The sequence below is a fragment of the Natrix helvetica genome (genome assembly GCF_964273705.1).
Source record: "Natrix helvetica genome assembly, chromosome: Z".
NCBI lineage: Eukaryota > Metazoa > Chordata > Lepidosauria > Squamata > Natricidae > Natrix > Natrix helvetica.
In genome coordinates, this window is record NC_138554.1 from 2374142 (window position 1) to 2391641 (window position 17500).

General features: G+C 45.7%; 2 protein-coding genes across 2 annotated transcripts in view; one reads left to right on the top strand and one right to left on the bottom strand.

Annotated features, from left to right (window-relative positions):
• LOC309381419 (polyunsaturated fatty acid lipoxygenase ALOX15B-like) overlaps positions 1 to 7680 on the top strand; it is a 19077-nt gene extending 11397 nt beyond the window's left edge. The window contains exons 9-14 of the mRNA XM_081932383.1: positions 385 to 471; positions 1410 to 1579; positions 2570 to 2691; positions 3241 to 3341; positions 5886 to 6056; positions 7355 to 7680. Of these exons, the coding sequence (XP_081788509.1) occupies positions 385 to 471; positions 1410 to 1579; positions 2570 to 2691; positions 3241 to 3341; positions 5886 to 6056; positions 7355 to 7573 (870 nt within the window). The 3' untranslated portion in view covers positions 7574 to 7680. The remainder of the gene's footprint in view (positions 1 to 384; positions 472 to 1409; positions 1580 to 2569; positions 2692 to 3240; positions 3342 to 5885; positions 6057 to 7354) is intronic.
• A 3438-nt stretch (positions 7681 to 11118) lies between these two features.
• The window catches only part of LOC309381408 (hydroperoxide isomerase ALOXE3-like), a gene marked incomplete at its 5' end in the record, with an annotated part of 25268 nt that continues 18886 nt past the window's right edge, over positions 11119 to 17500 (bottom strand). The window contains 5 exons of the mRNA XM_081932365.1: positions 11119 to 12351; positions 13404 to 13574; positions 14356 to 14456; positions 15349 to 15470; positions 16657 to 16826. Coding sequence (XP_081788491.1) covers positions 12172 to 12351; positions 13404 to 13574; positions 14356 to 14456; positions 15349 to 15470; positions 16657 to 16826 — 744 coding nt within the window. The 3' untranslated portion in view covers positions 11119 to 12171. The remainder of the gene's footprint in view (positions 12352 to 13403; positions 13575 to 14355; positions 14457 to 15348; positions 15471 to 16656; positions 16827 to 17500) is intronic.

Here is a 17500-nt window from a genome sequence, read left to right on the forward strand (position 1 = left end):
TTCCAAAATTTGAGGGGCTGCCCCTCAAAGAAAAGGGAATCAAGCTATTCTCCAAAGCACCAGAAGGCAGGAGAAGAAGCAATGGATGGAAATTCAACAAGGAGCAACTTGGAACTAAGGAGAAACTTCCTGACAGGGAGGACAATTAATGAGTGGAAGGACTTGCCTTCAGAAGTTGTGGTCCAACTCTGGAGGTTTTTTTAGAGGAGACTGGACAACCCTTTCTTTGGAATGGGGTAGGATCTCCTGCTTGAGCAGGGGGTTGGATTAGATGATCTCCAAGTTCTCCCTTCCCACTCTAATTCTTTTATTTTGAGATTTTGCCCTGGATGAGAAGATTATTAGTGAGGACAATGCTTCTTCTCTTGATCTTTCCTTTCGTAGCTTCTGATCCCTCACACCCGCTTCACTCTTCACATCAACACGTTGGCAAGGACCCTCCTGATTGCCAAAGGAGGAGTCTTCGATAAGGTAAGGTGGTCTTCAGTTCATTAGAGGAGATGAGTTTTCAGGGATGTCCATGGGATGTCCAGCTGACAACTGGGGTCCCTTCTTCCTCTTCTCCTTCTAGGCAACTGGCACAGGGTTTGAGGTCTTCATGATGTCCATGGGATGTCCATCTGACAACTGGGGGTCCCTGTTCTTATTCTCCTTCTAGGAAACTGGCATTGGGTTTGAGGTCTTCATGATGTGCATGGGATGTCCATCTGACAACTGGGGCTCCCTCATCATGTTTTCCTTCTCAGCAACTGGCACAGGGTTTGATGTCTTCATGGCGTCCACAGGATGTCTATCTAACAACTGGGGATCCCTCTCCTCCTCCTCCTCCTCCTCCTCCTCCTCCTCCTCCTCCTCCTCCTCCTCCTCCTCCTCCTCCTCCTCCTCCTCCTCCTCCTCCTCCTCCTCCTCCTCCTCCTCCTCCCCGCTTCTCCACTCTGCAAACCCCACTCCCTTCTAGCACTGATGACATGGGATGTCCACCTGACAACTGGGATTCCCTCTTCATGTTTTCATTGTAGGCAACTGGCATTGGGTTTGATGTTTTCATGATGGTCCATGGGATGTCCATCTGACAATTGGGGATCCATCATCATCATCTTCTTCTTCTTCTTCTTCTTCTTCTTCTTCTTCTTCTTCTTCTTCTTCTTCTTCTTCTTCTTCTTCTTCTTCTTCTTCTTCTTCTCCTCCTCCTCCTCCTCCTCCTCCTCCTCCTCCTCCTCCTCCCCCCCTTCTCTACTCTGCAAACCCCACTCCCTTCTAGCACTGACGACATGGGATGTCCACCTGACAACTGGGACTCCCTCTTCATGTTCTCCTTCTAGGCAACTGCCATTGAGTTTGATGTCTTCATGATGTCCATGAGATGTCCACCTGACAAATGGGATTCCCTGTTCTTGTTCTCCTTCTAGGCAATTGGCACTGGGTTTGAGGGTTTGGTCCAGCTGTTGCAGAAGGGGATGGCATCCATCACGTATTCCTCCCTTTGTCTCCCAGAAGACATCAAGGCCCGTGGAATGTCTTCCTTGCCCAACTATCACTACAGAGATGATGGCCTGAAGATCTGGGCAGCTATAGAGAGGTCAGTCCAGGATGATTCTGGGTGGGCTGTTTCCCTGGTCTCTCTGTCTGTCCCTCAGGATAGCTCTGATAATTGAAGCATTATCTTGTTTGAAGGCTCCTGTTGAGGTCCTTTACGTTCAGTTGGAGCTTTCTCTCAACCCATGACTCTGATCTCTTGACTCTTGACTCTTATCCTCACCTCACCTCCTCACATGCATTTGTGGGGGCCCTTGGTGCTCTCTGAGCTTGATGGTTTCCTTGCAAACGTTTCATGACCCAACTAGGTAACATCATCCATGTTTAGAAGAGAGAAAGGTGTGCAGAGTCGAGGAGAAAGAGAAGAGGAAGCGGAAGATGAAACTCCTCCTCCTCCTCCTCCCCCATTCTCATTCTTCCTTTCTACAAACCACACCCCCTTCTAGCACTGATGGCGTTCTCCAGTTGGGTCATAAGACATCTTCAAGAAAACAGCCAAGCTCAGAAAGCACTAAGGACAGTCTACCTTCCTTCTCCTTCTCCTTCTCCTCCTCTTCCCCCCTTCTCTACTCTGCAAACCCCACTCCCTTCTAGCACTGATGACATGGGATGTCCACCTGACAACTGGGATCCCCTCTTCATGTTTTCATTGTAGGCAACTGGCATTGGGTTTGATGTTTTCATGATGTCCATGGGATGTCCATCTGACAATTGGGGATCCCTCCTCCTCCTCCTCTTCTTCTTCTTCTTCTTCTTCTTCTTCTTCTTCTTCTTCTTCTTCTTCTTCTTCTTCTTCTTCTTCTCCTCCTCCTCCTCCTCCTCCTCCTCCTCCTCCTCCTCCTCCTCCTCCTCCCCTCTCCCTCCTCCTCCTCTTTCCTCAATCCAGCTCAGAGAGCACCAAGGACCTCCCGTATTGTTATTTGGGTTAGGATATTGAAGGCTTTGGGAATCCTTGACCTTCGGTAAGCCAAGATGGGAGGATCTTAAGCCATTCCTGCAGAATTCATGTTCCCTCTTTGGTTCTCCTTCTCAGCTTTGTCTCCGGCATGGTTGACTTATATTATAAGGCGGACGATTCCGTCCAGGAAGATCCCGAACTGCAGGGCTGGATCTACGAGATTTTTCAGAAAGGTTTCCTGGCCCAGATGTCTTCTGGTAAGGACCGGTCCTTCCTCGTGAGCCTCTGATAGCAACATGAGCTCTGAGTAACAGATTAAGAGAGTTGGAAAGGACTTTAGAGGTCATCTAGTTCAACCCTCCCCCCCCATGCTCAAGCAGGAGACCCTACATTGTTTCCGACCGAAGTCCAGTCTCTTCTTGAAAGCCTCCAGGGATGAAGCTCTCACAACTTCTGAAGGCAACTTCTGTTCCATGGGTTGATTGCTCTCACTGTCAGAAATTTCCTCCTTGTTTCCAGGTTGAATTTCTCCTTGATCAGTTTCCATCCATTCTTTCTTCTCTGGCCTTCGGGTGCTTTGGAGGATAGCTTGACCCCCTTCCTCCTCTCTGGGGCAGCCCCTCAATTATCGGAAGACTGCTCTCGTGTCTCCCCTGGTCCTTCTCTTCACTAGCCAGGCCCAGTTCCTGCAGCCGTTTGTAGTTGCCCCATTTAGTAAACATCTCACCTGCTTTAGCTGTCTTTGTATACCTTAAGGACGATTGTTCTTATTAATAATTGGTGCGTATTTCTTTTTCCCTTCCCAGGGATCCCTTCTTCATTCAGCACCACGGAAGAAGTCAAAAAATTCCTGACTATGGTGATTTATATCTGCTCAGCTCAGCATGCGGCTGTGAACAGCGGACAGGTAAGAGCACATATAGCTAAATCAATTGGAGTAGAGTTGGAAGGGACCTTGGAGGTCTTCTAGTCCAACCCCTTGCTCAAGCAGGAGACCCTGGACCATTTCAATCAATCAATCAATCAGAATAGAGCTGGAAGGGACCTTGGAGGTCTTCTAGTCCAACTCTTGCTCAAGTAGGAGACCCTGGACCATTTCAATCAATCAATCAGAATAGAGCTGGAAGGGACCTTGGAGGTCTTCTAGTCCAACTCTTGCTCAAGTAGGAGACCCTGGACCATTTCAATCAATCAATCAATCAATCAATCAATCAATCAATCAGAATAGAGCTGGAAGGGACTTTGGAGGTCTTCTAGTCCAACCCCTTGATCAAGCAGGAGACCCTATACCATTTCAATCAATCAATCAATCAATCAATCAATCAATCAGAATGGAGCTGGAAGTCTTCTAGTCCAACCTCTTGCTCAAGCAGGAGACCCTATACCATTTCAATCAATCAATCAATCAATTAATCAGAGTAGAGCTGGAAGGGACCTTGGAGGTCTTCTAATCCAACCCCTTGCTCAAGCAGGAGACCCTCAACCATTTCAGATGTGGCTGTCCAGTCTCTTCTTAAAAACCTCCAGGGATGGAGCACACTCAACGTCTAGTGGCAAGCTGTTCCACTGGTTAATTGTCCTGACTGCCGGGAAATTTCTCCTTATAGATTGGTTCTCTCCTTGATTTGTTTCCTTCCATTGTTTCTTGTCCTGCCTTCTGGTGCTTTGGAGAATAGCTTGACCCCCTCCTCTTCTTTGGGGTAGCCCTTCAAATACTGGAAGACTGTTATCTTGTCCCCCCTAATCCTTCTTTTCTTTAGACTAGGCAAACCCAAATCCTGCCACCGTCCTTCATATGCTCAAGTCTCCAGGCCTTCAAATCATCTTAGTTGCTCTTCTCTGCCCTTTTCCCAAAAGTCTCAACATCTTTTTTTATCATGTGGGGACCAAAACTGGATGCAGGATTCCAGGTGTGGCTTTACTAAGGTTTTACAAAGCGGTACTCATCCTTCCCGTGATTTTGATTCTCTGCCTCTGTTTATACAACCGAGGATCGTATTAGCTATTTTGGCTGCTGCCGCACACGGCTGGCTCACGTTTAAGGGATCGTCCACTAGGACTACAAAGCCCATCTCCCAGTTCCTCTTTTTGAACCCATTCCTTTCCAGAAAAGACTGAAGTGCCACCTGTCAAAAACGGCGTAGGGTCTGCATGGGTGGGGGGGGGGTTGGATTAGATGACCTCCAAGGTCCCTTCCAGCTCTGTTGTTATTCTGTGATTCAGAAATTGTGGGAGCCTCCTCCTTGGAAGCTTTCAAGAAGAGACTGGGCTGCCCTCTGTCAGAGATGGTGTAGGATCTCCTGCTTGGGTATGGGGTGGGGGGGTTGGACTAGATGACCTACAGGGTCCCTTCCAATTCTGTTCATCTGTAATCCGTAATCCTGTTTCCTAACCCATACTCAACAGGCCCCCACTAGGGGGCAGCACTGAACCATAGTTGGTTTATCTTGAAATGCTAAGCCGGGGTCACTCATGTCGAGGGCACCTATGGTGCCCAAGTGCTAAGGCAGGATTTCCCTCAAACCCTCCCTACCTCTCATTATAATCTCCTTCCTTCCTTCCTTCCTTCCTTCCTTCCTTCCTTCCTTCCTTCCTTCCTTCCTTCCTTCCTTCCTTCCTTCCTTCCTCCCTCCCTCCCTCCCTCCCTCCCTCCCTCCCTTCCATATGAAAATGAGATATTGTAGGAAATATTAAAAAGGGCAGAATATTTCCCTTAGAAGGGAGGCAGAAACTCCTTCTCCCCCTACCTTTGTCAATGGGCCATTAAGGCCTGGGCTAGTCTATTCTGCATAACAAAGATCTACCTCCTTCAAGCAGAGCCGTAGGAGGAATCGCCCTTTCATTACATCATCACCCAGCAAGAGTCAACCAAGCTTGGGAATCAGAATTGCCCCTGCATGGCTCCATGGGAGCCTGACAACCAATCAACTCACATTCAAAGCTCAACAGAGGGTCTCTCTCTCTCTCTCTCTCTCTCTCTCTCTCTCTCTCTCTCTCTCTCTCTCTCCCTCCCTCCCTCTCTCTCTCTCTCTCTCTCTCTCTCTCCTCTCTCTAACGCCCAGGACCTCAAACCACATTAAACCTTCTTTCCAAAAATCAATTCCTTCCTTCCTTCTTTTTCCTTCCTTCGTCATTCTCCTTTCTTATTCCTCCCTCCCTCTCTTATCTTCCTCCTTCCTTCCTTCCTTCCTTCCTTTTCTTCTTTTTCCTTCCCTCTTCATTCTCCTTTCTTCTTTGTTCCCCTTCTTTTTCCTTCCTTGCTCTCTTCTCATCTTTCCTTCTTCACTGGCACAGCCACCATGGGGCGGTCCTTCCCTGTTCCCAGGGCAGATCTAAACACCCCGGGGGCCGGATCCGGCCCCCGGGCCATGAGCTCGACATCCCTGATTTAGAGAGTGAAGTTGTAAGACAGGTCCGGCAGTGGGTTAACTCTCGGATTGATGGTTTGCAGTTCGATCTCGGCGCCTGGATGCCGAATTTCCCTCCCTCCATGAGGCAGCCTCCCCCCAGAACCAAGGGCCAGGCGAGTCTGAAGAGCTACAAGGAGACCATTCCAGAAATCAACACGACGGCCACCGTCCTCAGCACCCTGTGGCTTCTCAGTGCCCCGACAGGAGACACGGTGAGTGACCCTACTGATCTCAAGATGACATTGGCCTGAAAATGGCAAGGCCCACCTCCGTGGCGCTTCATGGACATTGGGTTGAGGTCCAGAGTGGTGGAACCCCTTGCTAAGGACTCTTACGGCCTCCAGGTAGTGTCCTGTGACCCGCCAGCGGTCAACAGAGCTGGAAGCAGATTCAGACAGTGAGTTTTGGTGGCTCAAGGAAAGAACTTCATTAGGTGAATAATTTCTTCTTCTTCTTCTTCTTCTTCTTCTTCTTCTTCTTCTTCTTCTTCTTCTTCTTCTTCTTCTTCTCCTCCTCCTCCTCCTCCTCCTCCTCCTCCTCCTCCTCCTCCTCCTCCTCCTCCGTCCCTTTTCCTTTCCTGCCTCCTTCTTCTCCATCTCTTCTTACCCTTCTCCTCCTCATCTATCTTCTCCTTCAACTCTCCTTCTCTGTCTACTTTTCCTTCTCCTTGTCTATCTTCTCCTTTTCTTCCCCTCCTTCCACTCCTCACCTGTCTTCTCCCTTCTGCTTTCCCTTCTTCTTTTTCTCCTCCTCCTCCATCTATCTCCTTTTCCTTCTCTGTTTCCTCCATTCCCTCTTCCTTTCTTTCTCTTTCTCCTCCTGCTCCTGCTCCTGCTCCTCCTCCTCCTCCTCCATCTCCATTCATCTCCTTTTTCTCCTCTTCCTCATTCTTCCCCTATCTCCTTTTCCTCCTCCCCCATCCCTTCTTTTCTTTTTCTTCCTCCTTCTCCATTCCCTCCATTTCCTTCTCAAACTCCTTCTTCTTTTTCTCCTCCTCCTTCTCCATTTCTTCTTCCTTTTCCTTCTATTCCTCCATCCCATCTCCTTTTCCTTCTCCCTCTCCTCCCTCTCCATCCTTTCTTTTCTTTTTCATCTTCTTTCTCCTCCATCCCTCCTTCTTCTCCTTTTCCCTTCCTTCCCTCCTCCTCGTCTCCTCCTCCTTTTTCTTCCTCCTTCTCCTCCTCCTCCTTCATACCATCTCCTTTTCCTTCTCCATCTCTTCCCTCTCCGTCCTTTTTTCTTTTCTTTTTCATCTTCTTTCTCCCCATCCCTCCTTCTTCTCCTTTTCCCTCCCTTCCCTTCCTTCCCTCCTCCTCCTTGTCTCCTCCTCCTCCTTTTTCTTCCTCCTTCTCCTCCTCCTCCTCCATACCATCTCCTTTTCCTTCTCTATCTCTTCTCTCTCCATCCTTTCTTCTTTTCTTTTTCACCTTCCTCCTCCTCCTCCTCCTCCTCCTCCATCCCTTCTCCTTTCCCTTTCCCTTCTCCTCCTCCTTCCTTCCTCCTCCTCCAGATTCACTTGGGTCAGTACCCCCACCGTCATTTCACCGAGAGGGCCCCCCTCAACCTCATCGCAGCCTTCCAAGCCCAACTGCGCAAGATTTCCAAGGAAATTAAGGAGAGGAATACATCCCTCGCCAAGAAGAAGCGTCTCACCGACCTGGAAGCTCCCGTTCTCATCGCTTACAAATACCTTGATCCCGCTGAGATAGAGAACAGTGTCAGCATTTGAACGGAAGGCTTAAATGGTCCCCTTCTCTGGAAGAATTTAAGCCACCCGAATATTAGCAAGCAGGATGCTTCAGGTTTCTACATTGTGTTAATGGATACAAAAATGTGTTAGAAAGATGTCTATATGGAGATTCTCTGTCATCCAGGTCAAAGTTGTCCCAAAGATGATTTTTTTCCCCCCAAGAGGCAATTGGACTTTCTGGATTGTTTTTCTTTGAAGAGGTTTCGCTTCTCATCCAAGAAGCTTCTTCAGTTCTGCAGAACTGATCTCCTTGGCTCTAAAGAACGGAAGACAATCTTTATCAAATGTTTTATAGGTGGCACTTCCTACCAGCAAGATTGGCAGAGATGTTTAAGGATATGTCTGTTAAGTGTTGGAAATGTAATCAGATATCAGGTCCATACTGTCACATGTGGTGGACATGCCCAAAGGCAAAAGAAAATTGGACAAAAACACACAGTTGAAAATAAAAATAGTTAAGCAACAATCGTTAAGCCAGAAATATTTTTGTTGGGTATTGTACCAGAAAAATATAATAAAGGGAATACATATTTAATTTTACGTGCGTTCACTGCAGCTGGAATTGTGTTTGCACAACAATGGACAAATAAAGAGATCCCTACAGATGAAAATGTTATAAAAATATTAGAATGTGCAAAAATGAATAGACTAACATTCAAAATTAAGAAGGAAGAAACTGAATGCTTTTTAACGTGGGATTTGTTTTATCAATGGCTAACTGGCAGAAACAGTTAAGTTAGAAACTTAAAAGCATAAGGAAATGGTTAATAACATTGAAGATTTCCTAAATTAGATAAGCGAATATTATTATCACGATAACAATATCATAATAATATTACGGTTATTATTAACGTCATGAATATTATTGTTACTATTCTTATTGCCGTTTTTAAAAACAACTGTACTCAGACAGCGCACTGTTTATATAGACATTGAATTTTTATGTTTAACATTATATGAAGAATTATATATATATATAAAAAAAGAACTGAAGAATCTTCTGGGATGAAAAGCGAAACCTCTTTAAAAAAGAACCTCCAGAAAATCCAGTTGGGGGTTAAGGAAGATGCAAGCGAAAATTAATTAAATTGTAAGAGCTGGTCAAAAGTGTAAGATGGAGGCAGTCCTGGATTTACGACCTCAATCGAGGCCCAAATTCCCTTTGCTAAGCAAGACGGTTAAGTGGTATTGCCCCGTTTTACCACCTTTCTTGCCGCCCTTGTTAAGTGAATCACTGCCGTCGTTAAGTCAGTCACAGGGTTGTTAAGTGAATCTGGGGTCCCCCGTTGATTTGGCCTGTCAGAAGGTCGCAAACAGGGATCACCAGATGCCGGGACCTCTCATAATTATGACCATATGGCCACAGGAAGACTGCGGCGGTCGTAAGGGTGAAAATCGATCACAATTCACTTTTTTTTCAGGCTGGCAACTTTTGAACGGTCACTCAATGAATGGCCGTAAGTCGAGAATATGGCGGTTTGCACGATGCCAGGAAAGCGGACTTATTATTATTGTCTTCGGGTTTCTCTCTTTCTTTTTACCCTCTTTCTTTTTTCAATAGTTTATTTGTGCATTTTCATGAGCCAATTTTTTAAATTGTTTTTTCCCTCTACATCTTGCAATCACCACATTAACCTTGTTATGTCATCATACCCGCATATATCAATCTTATATCGCTTCTATATTTATATAAATTCATCTACAGTTCTATACATTTCTCTATTGCTTCTCGGCTGAATTAACTTTATTCCTGTTATGCAACCATTTATACCCGTTATCCCAAATTTCATAGTATTCAGTCTCTTCTTTGTCTTCTAATCTTAATGTTAGCTTGTCCATTTCTGCAGAGTCTAGAATTTTCTGAATCAGGAATTCATCTGGGGAGGATATTACTTTGTTTCCAGCATTGGGCAAACGTTATTCTAGCTGTAGTCAGAAGATGTATTAGTATGTATTTAATTTTCTTTCTGTACTTCCCCTTGGTTATTCCCAGCGGAAAGAGTTCTGTCTTGTTTTCTATTTGTTCCTCTGTAATTTGTTGTATCCATTTCCAAATTTTCATCCAATATTTGTGAGTTTTTGGACAGCTCCACCATATGTGATAGAAAGTCCCTTGTGGTGTTTTTTTTTTTTTTTTGAACTTCCAGCAGGTAGGATTCATGTTTGGATACATTTTGGCCAATATTTGTGCATTTTCATTTAACATACAATGCAATAGCAGAGTTGGAAGGGACCTTGGAGGTCTTCTAGTCCAACCCCCTGCCTAGGCAGGAAACCCTATACCATTTCAGGCAAATGGCTATCCAACATCTTCTTAAAGACTTCCAGTGTTGGGGCATTCACAACTTCTGGAGGCAACTTTTGTTCCACTGATTAATTGTTCTCACTGTCAGGAAGTTTCTCCTCAGTTCTAAGTTGCTTCTCTCCTGGATTAGTTTCCACCCATTGCTTCTTGTCCTGCCCTCGGGTGCCTTGGAGAATAGTTTGACTCCCTCTTCTTTGTGGCAGCCCCTGAGATATTGGAAGACTGCTATCCTGTCTCCCCTAGACCTTCTTTCTATTAAACTAGACATACCCAGTTCCCGCATAAGTCCTTGTGAACAGCGTACTGTCTGGATCGAATGCTTCCATAATAATGTTTTCCCAGCTCCTCATTTCCGCCTCTATTATCCAACCATTTATTACACAAATCCCATATTTGAAAATGCTCTTCTTTTATCTTTAATACTTTTATTACTTTTCTTTTATCTTTAATGCAGGAACTGGGTATGTTTAGCTTAAGAGAAAGAAGGACTAGGGGAGACATGATAGCATTATTCCAATATCTCAGAGGTTGCCACAAAGAAGAGGGAGTCAAACTATTCTCCAAAGCACCTGAGGGTAGAACAAGAAGCAATGGGTGGAAACTAATCAAGGAGAGAAGCAACTTAGAACTGAGGAGGAATTTCCTGACAGTGAGAACAATTAATCAGTGGAACAGCTTGCCTCCAGAAGTTGTGAATGCCCCAACACTGGAAGTCTTTAAGAAGATGTTGGATAGCTATTTGTCTGAAACGGTATAGGGTTTCCTGCCTAGGCAGGGGGTTGGACTAGAAGACCTCCAAGGTCCCTTCCAACTCTACTATTGTATTGTATTGTATTGTATTGTATTGTATTGTATTGTAATGTCAGTCTAGCCAGTGGGGGGGGGGGGAGTCAAATTTTTTAACAACCGGCTAAGCCAACATTTTGGTTTCTAAGCAAGAGCGTTGTTAAGGGAGTTTCAACACATTTTACAAGTTGGCCATGCCCACCCAGTCACATGACTGCCAAGCCACTCCCACCCGGTCACATGGCTGGCAAGCCACTCCCACCCGGTCACATGGCTGGCAAGCCACTCCCACAAAGCAGGCCACACCCACAGAAGAGGTTCTAAAAAAAATTGAAACCCACCATTGCAGCCACCCCGGAAACATGCCGCTTGTCACTCGTTTCTGGCTACCAAATAAACAGAGACTTCCTCTCCTGCAGCCTGCCTCCATTTTATTTCCACTTTTCTGTCTCTTGGCTTGGAACTGGATCGAATTTTTCTTCCACGGTCAGTCCTAAAATAGGGAAGAGTGGGGAAAAGTAAAGTAGAGCTTCTAGTGAGGACCTAGAGGTTGGTGGCAGAGTTAGGATTGAGTCTTTCCCTCTGACGTATCCACAAAGAGAGGGCCAAGGATGTCCAGATACATTGGCACAACCACACAATCAAAGCTCCCTCGTTTTCACTCCTTCAACACAGTCTTCTCTGTTCCACAACCAGATTTCTGGAGGTTGTTGGTTCCACCTCAGCCTATTGTTGTGGCCCGCCAGTGGCCAGCAGAGCTGGCAGCAAAGTCGGACAGTGAGGAGGTTGGGGAGGAGCACGGGCCAGTCCTGGAGGCCTGGGAAGGCTCGGACGAGGGCTCTGCATCGGAGGCAGAGACGGGGCTGAGACCGTCTGGCAGTGATCAGGTGCCTACGAAGCTAGCCAGCAGTGAGGCAGAGGAACAGCTGGAGCCTGTTCCCCGTGTGTGCAGGTACAGAGCTGCCAGAAGAAAAGAACAGCTCAGAAATCAGAGTCGACTTGGGAGTAAAGCCACAGGTGGAAGGTGATTGGCCCCTCCCCTAGGATATAAAAGAGGAGCGAAAGGGGAGTGGGCTTTTTGCAGGAAACAATTCGTTCGTTCGGTCGTTAGATTCATTTCAGGAGTGTGAAGATCTGTCCGTGAATCTCCGGGACTCTGTGCTCTGTCTTTCCTTGCACAGCGCCTCCTTTGGAAAATATTGACATGGCAGCTTTCCAAGCTAGATAAGGTCTGTGGTCATAAATATCCCTTTGAAAGACTGTTTGCCAGGCCTTGGCTGAAGGTGAACGAGAGGAATTCACCTTTGTTGAATAAAAGGGGTTTTGTCGGGACCAGGACTCTGCCTCGTGCTTTTGGGGGGAAGCCTAGGTGAGAACACCTACACGAAGTGCCCTAAATCTTGACCAGTGTCTTTCCTTGGGAGGTCCTCCATGACTTGGTGGGCTGAGGAACCTCATCCTACAACAGGGTGAGCGACCGGTCTCCTTAGATGGAGATGCTGTTCTCTACCTCAGAAGGGTTGAGATAATGGTAGGGCAGCTCGAGGCGTCGGTTCCTCTCCTCAATTTCCTGGGAGATCTTGGTCAGATGTTTTTGGAAAGCGGCGATGACCTTCTTTGGGCCTTCCTCAGTGAAATGTTCCTCAGGGTAGTAACCCAGTGACCTCTGGAAGGAGATGAAAGAAAGCCATAGTGAGGTCCTATCTTAGGAGATCTGGAGGATCGTCTTCTTGAGAGAAGACTTCTAGGAGTAGGAGGTGGGAGATGGGAGATGTTTGGAGACCACGAGATGTGTCTCCTTTGGAGCTGATATTCTGGAGTTGAGGGCTCCATTAATTCAATGGAAGTGGTTTAGAGCAAGGAAATCCTCCCAGAATGGAGATCTCCCAGGATCTGAGGAATGATCCCTTGAAGGAAACCTGGGAATCCAGGAACGATGGTGGCCTTCACAAGCCTGGACGATATATTTCCCCTCAGAAAATTTCAAACTTTCCAATATGACGAAAGAGATCTCCGCTACCAACCAATTTAATGAAAAGTAAAGCAATATATGAACTGCAACTAATTCCAAACGATCGTATAAGCAACCAGTCGTAAATCAAGAACCAGGTCTATCTTCACAAGAATCCATAAATTAACTAAGATTGAGAAGCCAGGGCTGAATTCAGATTTCACTCTTAAGACATGGCTTGTTCGACTGTGGTTTATTAACTACACTAGGATTGTTTGGACTTGCAAACCATGGTTTATAAACTACAATGGCTGGACCCAAATCAACCCAACCAGAACCACAAAAACGTATTATAACACAACCCTGATTTGTCGAATCTTGGTGTTGGGATTATTTAAAAATCCCATGGCTAAATTGCAGATTGGGATTAAACATTAAAGATTCCTTAATCCTTCCCTCTCATCATCATCATCATCATCATCTTTTGATGACCCTATAATCCCTTGCAGGGTGGAATCTGGGCAACTGAATGGAGTTGAATGTTTTACTGGCCAGCTGCCCTTCCCTGTTGCCAATGCGGAGTTATATTCGGTAGATATATTTTCATCTTGACCAGAAAGAGAAATATCTGCCTCTACCTAGGATCGAGCCCACAGACTCCTGATTGTGTAGACGAGAGCTCCACCTCTAGGCCACCGCTAACTCCTTAATCCTTCCCTCTCATGGTCTCCCTAATTTGGCCTGTGATGCCGAAAATATTGTCTCACCTTATCTCCTCGTTCTCGGCTGAGAAGCCACAAGATGAGCAACATCTGGCAGCTTGTGCTGACATCTGGTAAGGTCTCCAGGATGTCGGCAAAAGTCACGCCGCCTTTGGATTCTGGTGGAGGCCGTCTCATGGTGGAAGGGTAGTTGGGCATCCAGGCTCCAAAATCAAACTGGAGAAGAAGGGAAATTGGAAGTTAGAAGGTCTTCAGACCCAGGAGCCATTCCTTAGCTCCCACTTGGAAAGACAAAGATCTACTCTAGAGGAGGTCTAGAAAGGAGACCTCCATTGGCTCTTTGGGATGCTTTCTATAAGTGTAACTTGTAGCTCCATCTCTCAAGCATGGAGCCATCCAAAGAGTTCCATCTCCAAGCATGGAGTCATCTAAGGAGATTCATTTCCAAATATGGAGACATCTAAGGAGCTTTAACTCCAAGCATGAAATCATCCAAGGAGTTTCATCTCCAAGCATGGAGTCATCTAAGGAGCTTCACCACCAAGCATGGAGACATCTAAAGAGCTTCATCTCCAAACATGGAATCAGCCAATGAGCTCCATCTCCAAGTATGGACTCATCTAAGGAGCTTCACTTCCAAATATGGAGCTCTCTAAGTAGCTTTATATCCAGGCACGGAATCATCCAAGGATGATTCCAAGCGTGGAGACATCTAAGGAGCTTTATCTTCAAGCATGGAGACTTCTAAGAAGCTCTAACTCCAAGCATGGATTCATCTAAGGAGCTTCATCTCCAAGCTGGAGTTGTGTTTATTAAACCCCTTTTCATGCATATGGTGAGATTTCCACCAATCTGATATAATCCAGATATCCTGGCTTACTTTCCATCATAGCTGGCCAGCACGGAGAGCGTTGAGTTGGAGAAAAGGGGGCAGATGGACGCTTCATCCCACCTTATCCTCCCATAGTATTAAGGACGAAGAAAAGATCCTCCAAACCTGGCTATTGTTGACACTGGCATGGCGGGCTGAGCAGGTGAAGATTATCATGGTCAGATACTTGGTTAACGCAGCAATAGTTCCTAGGTGTGCAGGGAAACCTGGAAAAATTAAAAAAGTGAATTGTTAAATTGTCCTGGTCTACCCAATGCGAAGAAGAAACATGCCACTAGTTTGGGGAGTGACATCAAGCTGGCCACGCCCCACCCAGTTGGCCACGCCCACCCAGCCCCCTCGAGGTCAACCACAGCCCTGATGCGGCCCTCAATGAAATTGAGTTTGACACCCCTGATGTAGAGGGATGACCTCAAACAAGGTTCTCCAACCGTAGCAACTCTTGTGGACTTCAACTCGCACAATTCCCCAGCCAACTCTTTTTTCACTTTGCTGAAGTCAAGATATATTACGTCGACCGCATTCCCACTATCGACTAAGAAAGTTATCCTATTTTTTTTTAAAAAATGCAATAGTCTAGCTGTCAACTCCTAAAGTTGTCATAATGGGAGAAGGGGGGGGGGAAGCGCATTCCACACATACTTTCGGTTAAAGTCGGATCTCAGATTATTGCAGCAGGCTTGGGAAGGGCGCACCTCATTGGGAAATGGGATTTATGACACAGACCGAGGGAAGGGAAGGAACAGGGTTAAACTTCAGCTATAACTCAAACACAGCATAGATCTGACTGCGAAAAGATCTTGCCAAAAATAAATGCACCTAATAAATGACTGGTTTTGTATTGAAATTTGGCTCGAGGCTCATGAATCAATTAGGGCATTTTTTGGAAACCTGACGCTAGCCGCATTTGCTCGTGATGTATCAGAGCTGAATTCCAGTGAAGCTTCACGGGACAGGGAATTCTGGGAGTCGAAGTCCGCAAGTCTTCAAGTGGACAGGACCGGACACCACCACCCCCCGGTTTAAAATTGATTCTTGATTTCACACCTCGCTCACGGAAAAGCCGCGTGGGTGGGTTGAGAGAAAAGAATTTTATACCAGAGGATTGACGCTGATGGAAACATTTCTCGAAGATTTCAGCCACCCAGGCCTGCAGCTCCATATCCTTCTCCACAGCTCCGTCGCTTGGGTAATAAAGGCCGATCATTCGAGACACAAAACTGCAAAATGGCGGAACAGGGGAACAGAAGTGCCATCAATCCCGGAATACGAGAGGAAAAACTCACATTTGCCTAAAGAGCAGTACAGCCGCAGGAACGTCTGATAAGCAAGTGGGCTGTAGAAAAGCTAAGAAGCCATTCGGGAAGGATTCTATTGGCTGCTACGTATTAAACCCGAGCTCTATTTATGCCAATCGATGTTTAAATTCCTCGTACTCGTCGATATTATTTATTCATTTGTTTAAAAAACTTTTTAGAGCCACCCATCTCAGTCAAAGACCCTGGGTGTAACAGATTGTAACAGATTAACAGAGTTGAAAGAGACCTCGTAGGTCATCTAGTCCAACCCCTCCGCCCAAACAAGGCTTCTCTTAATCAGAACCGGGGCGTAACTCTGGAACACCTCAAGCAATTTCAACCAAACTTGGTACACAGGTGACTGACTCTCTGGAAACAAATACTGTGGGGGTAAGACACCCTTAAAAAACCCCGAGGGGAGTCTGTGTTCTGTTAAGATACAGCCTGTTGTGCCTTAAAATGGCTTCTACTTTACTGCTGTAAAATGGCTTCTACTGTGCAGCGCAGTAACAGCTTCACAGTACTCCACAAGGGGGTTCCCTCTGGTAAGGGGGAAAATTCAACATTAGTAATTACATTTGGTCTGGATATTTCCCCCCTATAAATAAATACCTGGGCAAACCCCAGGTTATCGGTTGGTAGTTTAATAAAACAGATAAAAATGTAGACTGAAAAATGTAGACCTGTTTTGGCTGCATTCATCATTTCCTGCTCAATCTAATCTAACCATGTTAGCTAGGAAACCACAAGTGTGTCAAATAGGCTTATTTCATGCAAGCCAAGATCTCCGATCTAGAGATTATTTTGCGGGCAAGATACTATGGCCTGAATTCTGAATTCTCCTACAGCAGTGTGTTGTTGTTGTTGTTTTCAACTTCAGCAGGATTAAGAGGTGTGGACTTCAACTCCCAGAATTCCCATGCTGGCTGGGGAATTCTGGGAGTTGAAGTCCAGCCATTTGAGAACTGCTGAGGTTGAAGAACACTAGATCTGGAATGAAAAGTGCCCCTTATGAAACCTGCAGTAATTGTAATTGGAGGAGGGGGTGCAGATAAGCCTCGCTTGCCATATTGTCACCCCCTCTCGTTGTCTTCCATGGGGATCGCACCTCTCTATAGCGGTCCAGAGCTTCAGACCGTCCTCCTTGTAGTAGTAATTGGGCAACGAAGCCACCCCTCTGTCTCGGAGGTCATCAGGGAGGCAAAGCATGGAGTAGGTCAGCTTCGAAAGACCCCTCGCCACCAGCTGGGACATACCCTGGAAACCTGTGCCTATCACCTGGGAGGAAGGAAGGAAGGAAGGAAGGAAGGAAGAAAGACAGAGAAATAAATAAAAAGAAGGTGAAAGAAAGAGAAAAAGAAAGAGAAGGAAAAAAGACAAAGTGAAAACAAAGAAAAAAGAGAGAAAGAAAGAAAGAGGAAGAGGAAAGAAAGAGAGGGAGGAAAGAAAGAAAGAGAAGGCAAAAAGTATGGAAAAGTGAAAAACCAAGAAAAAAGTAAGATAGAAAGAAAGAGAAAGGAAGAGGAAGAGGAAAGAGATGGAGGAAAGAAAGAAAGAGAGTGAAGAAGAAAAAGGAAGAAGAAAGAAAAGCAGAGGAAGGAAGGCAGGGGGAAGGGAATGGGGAAAGAAAGAAAAAGCAAATGAAGAAACATAGATTTAAAAAGAAGAAGAAGCAAGTTAGGAAGGAACAGAAAGAAAGAAAGAAAGAAAGAAAGAAAGAAAGAAAGAAAGATGAGAAAAACAAAAGGAAAGAAAGATAAAGAAAGACAAAGAAAAAAAGAAAGAAGTTGAAAGAAAGAGAAAAAGAAAGAAGGAAAAAGAAAATGTGAAAAGAAAAGAAAAAAGAAAGAAAGAGGGAGGAAAGAAAGAAAGAGAAGGAAAAACCAAGAACAAAGAAATAGATAGGAAGAAACATAGATAAAAAGGAAGAGGAGGAAGAGGAAAAAAGAGAA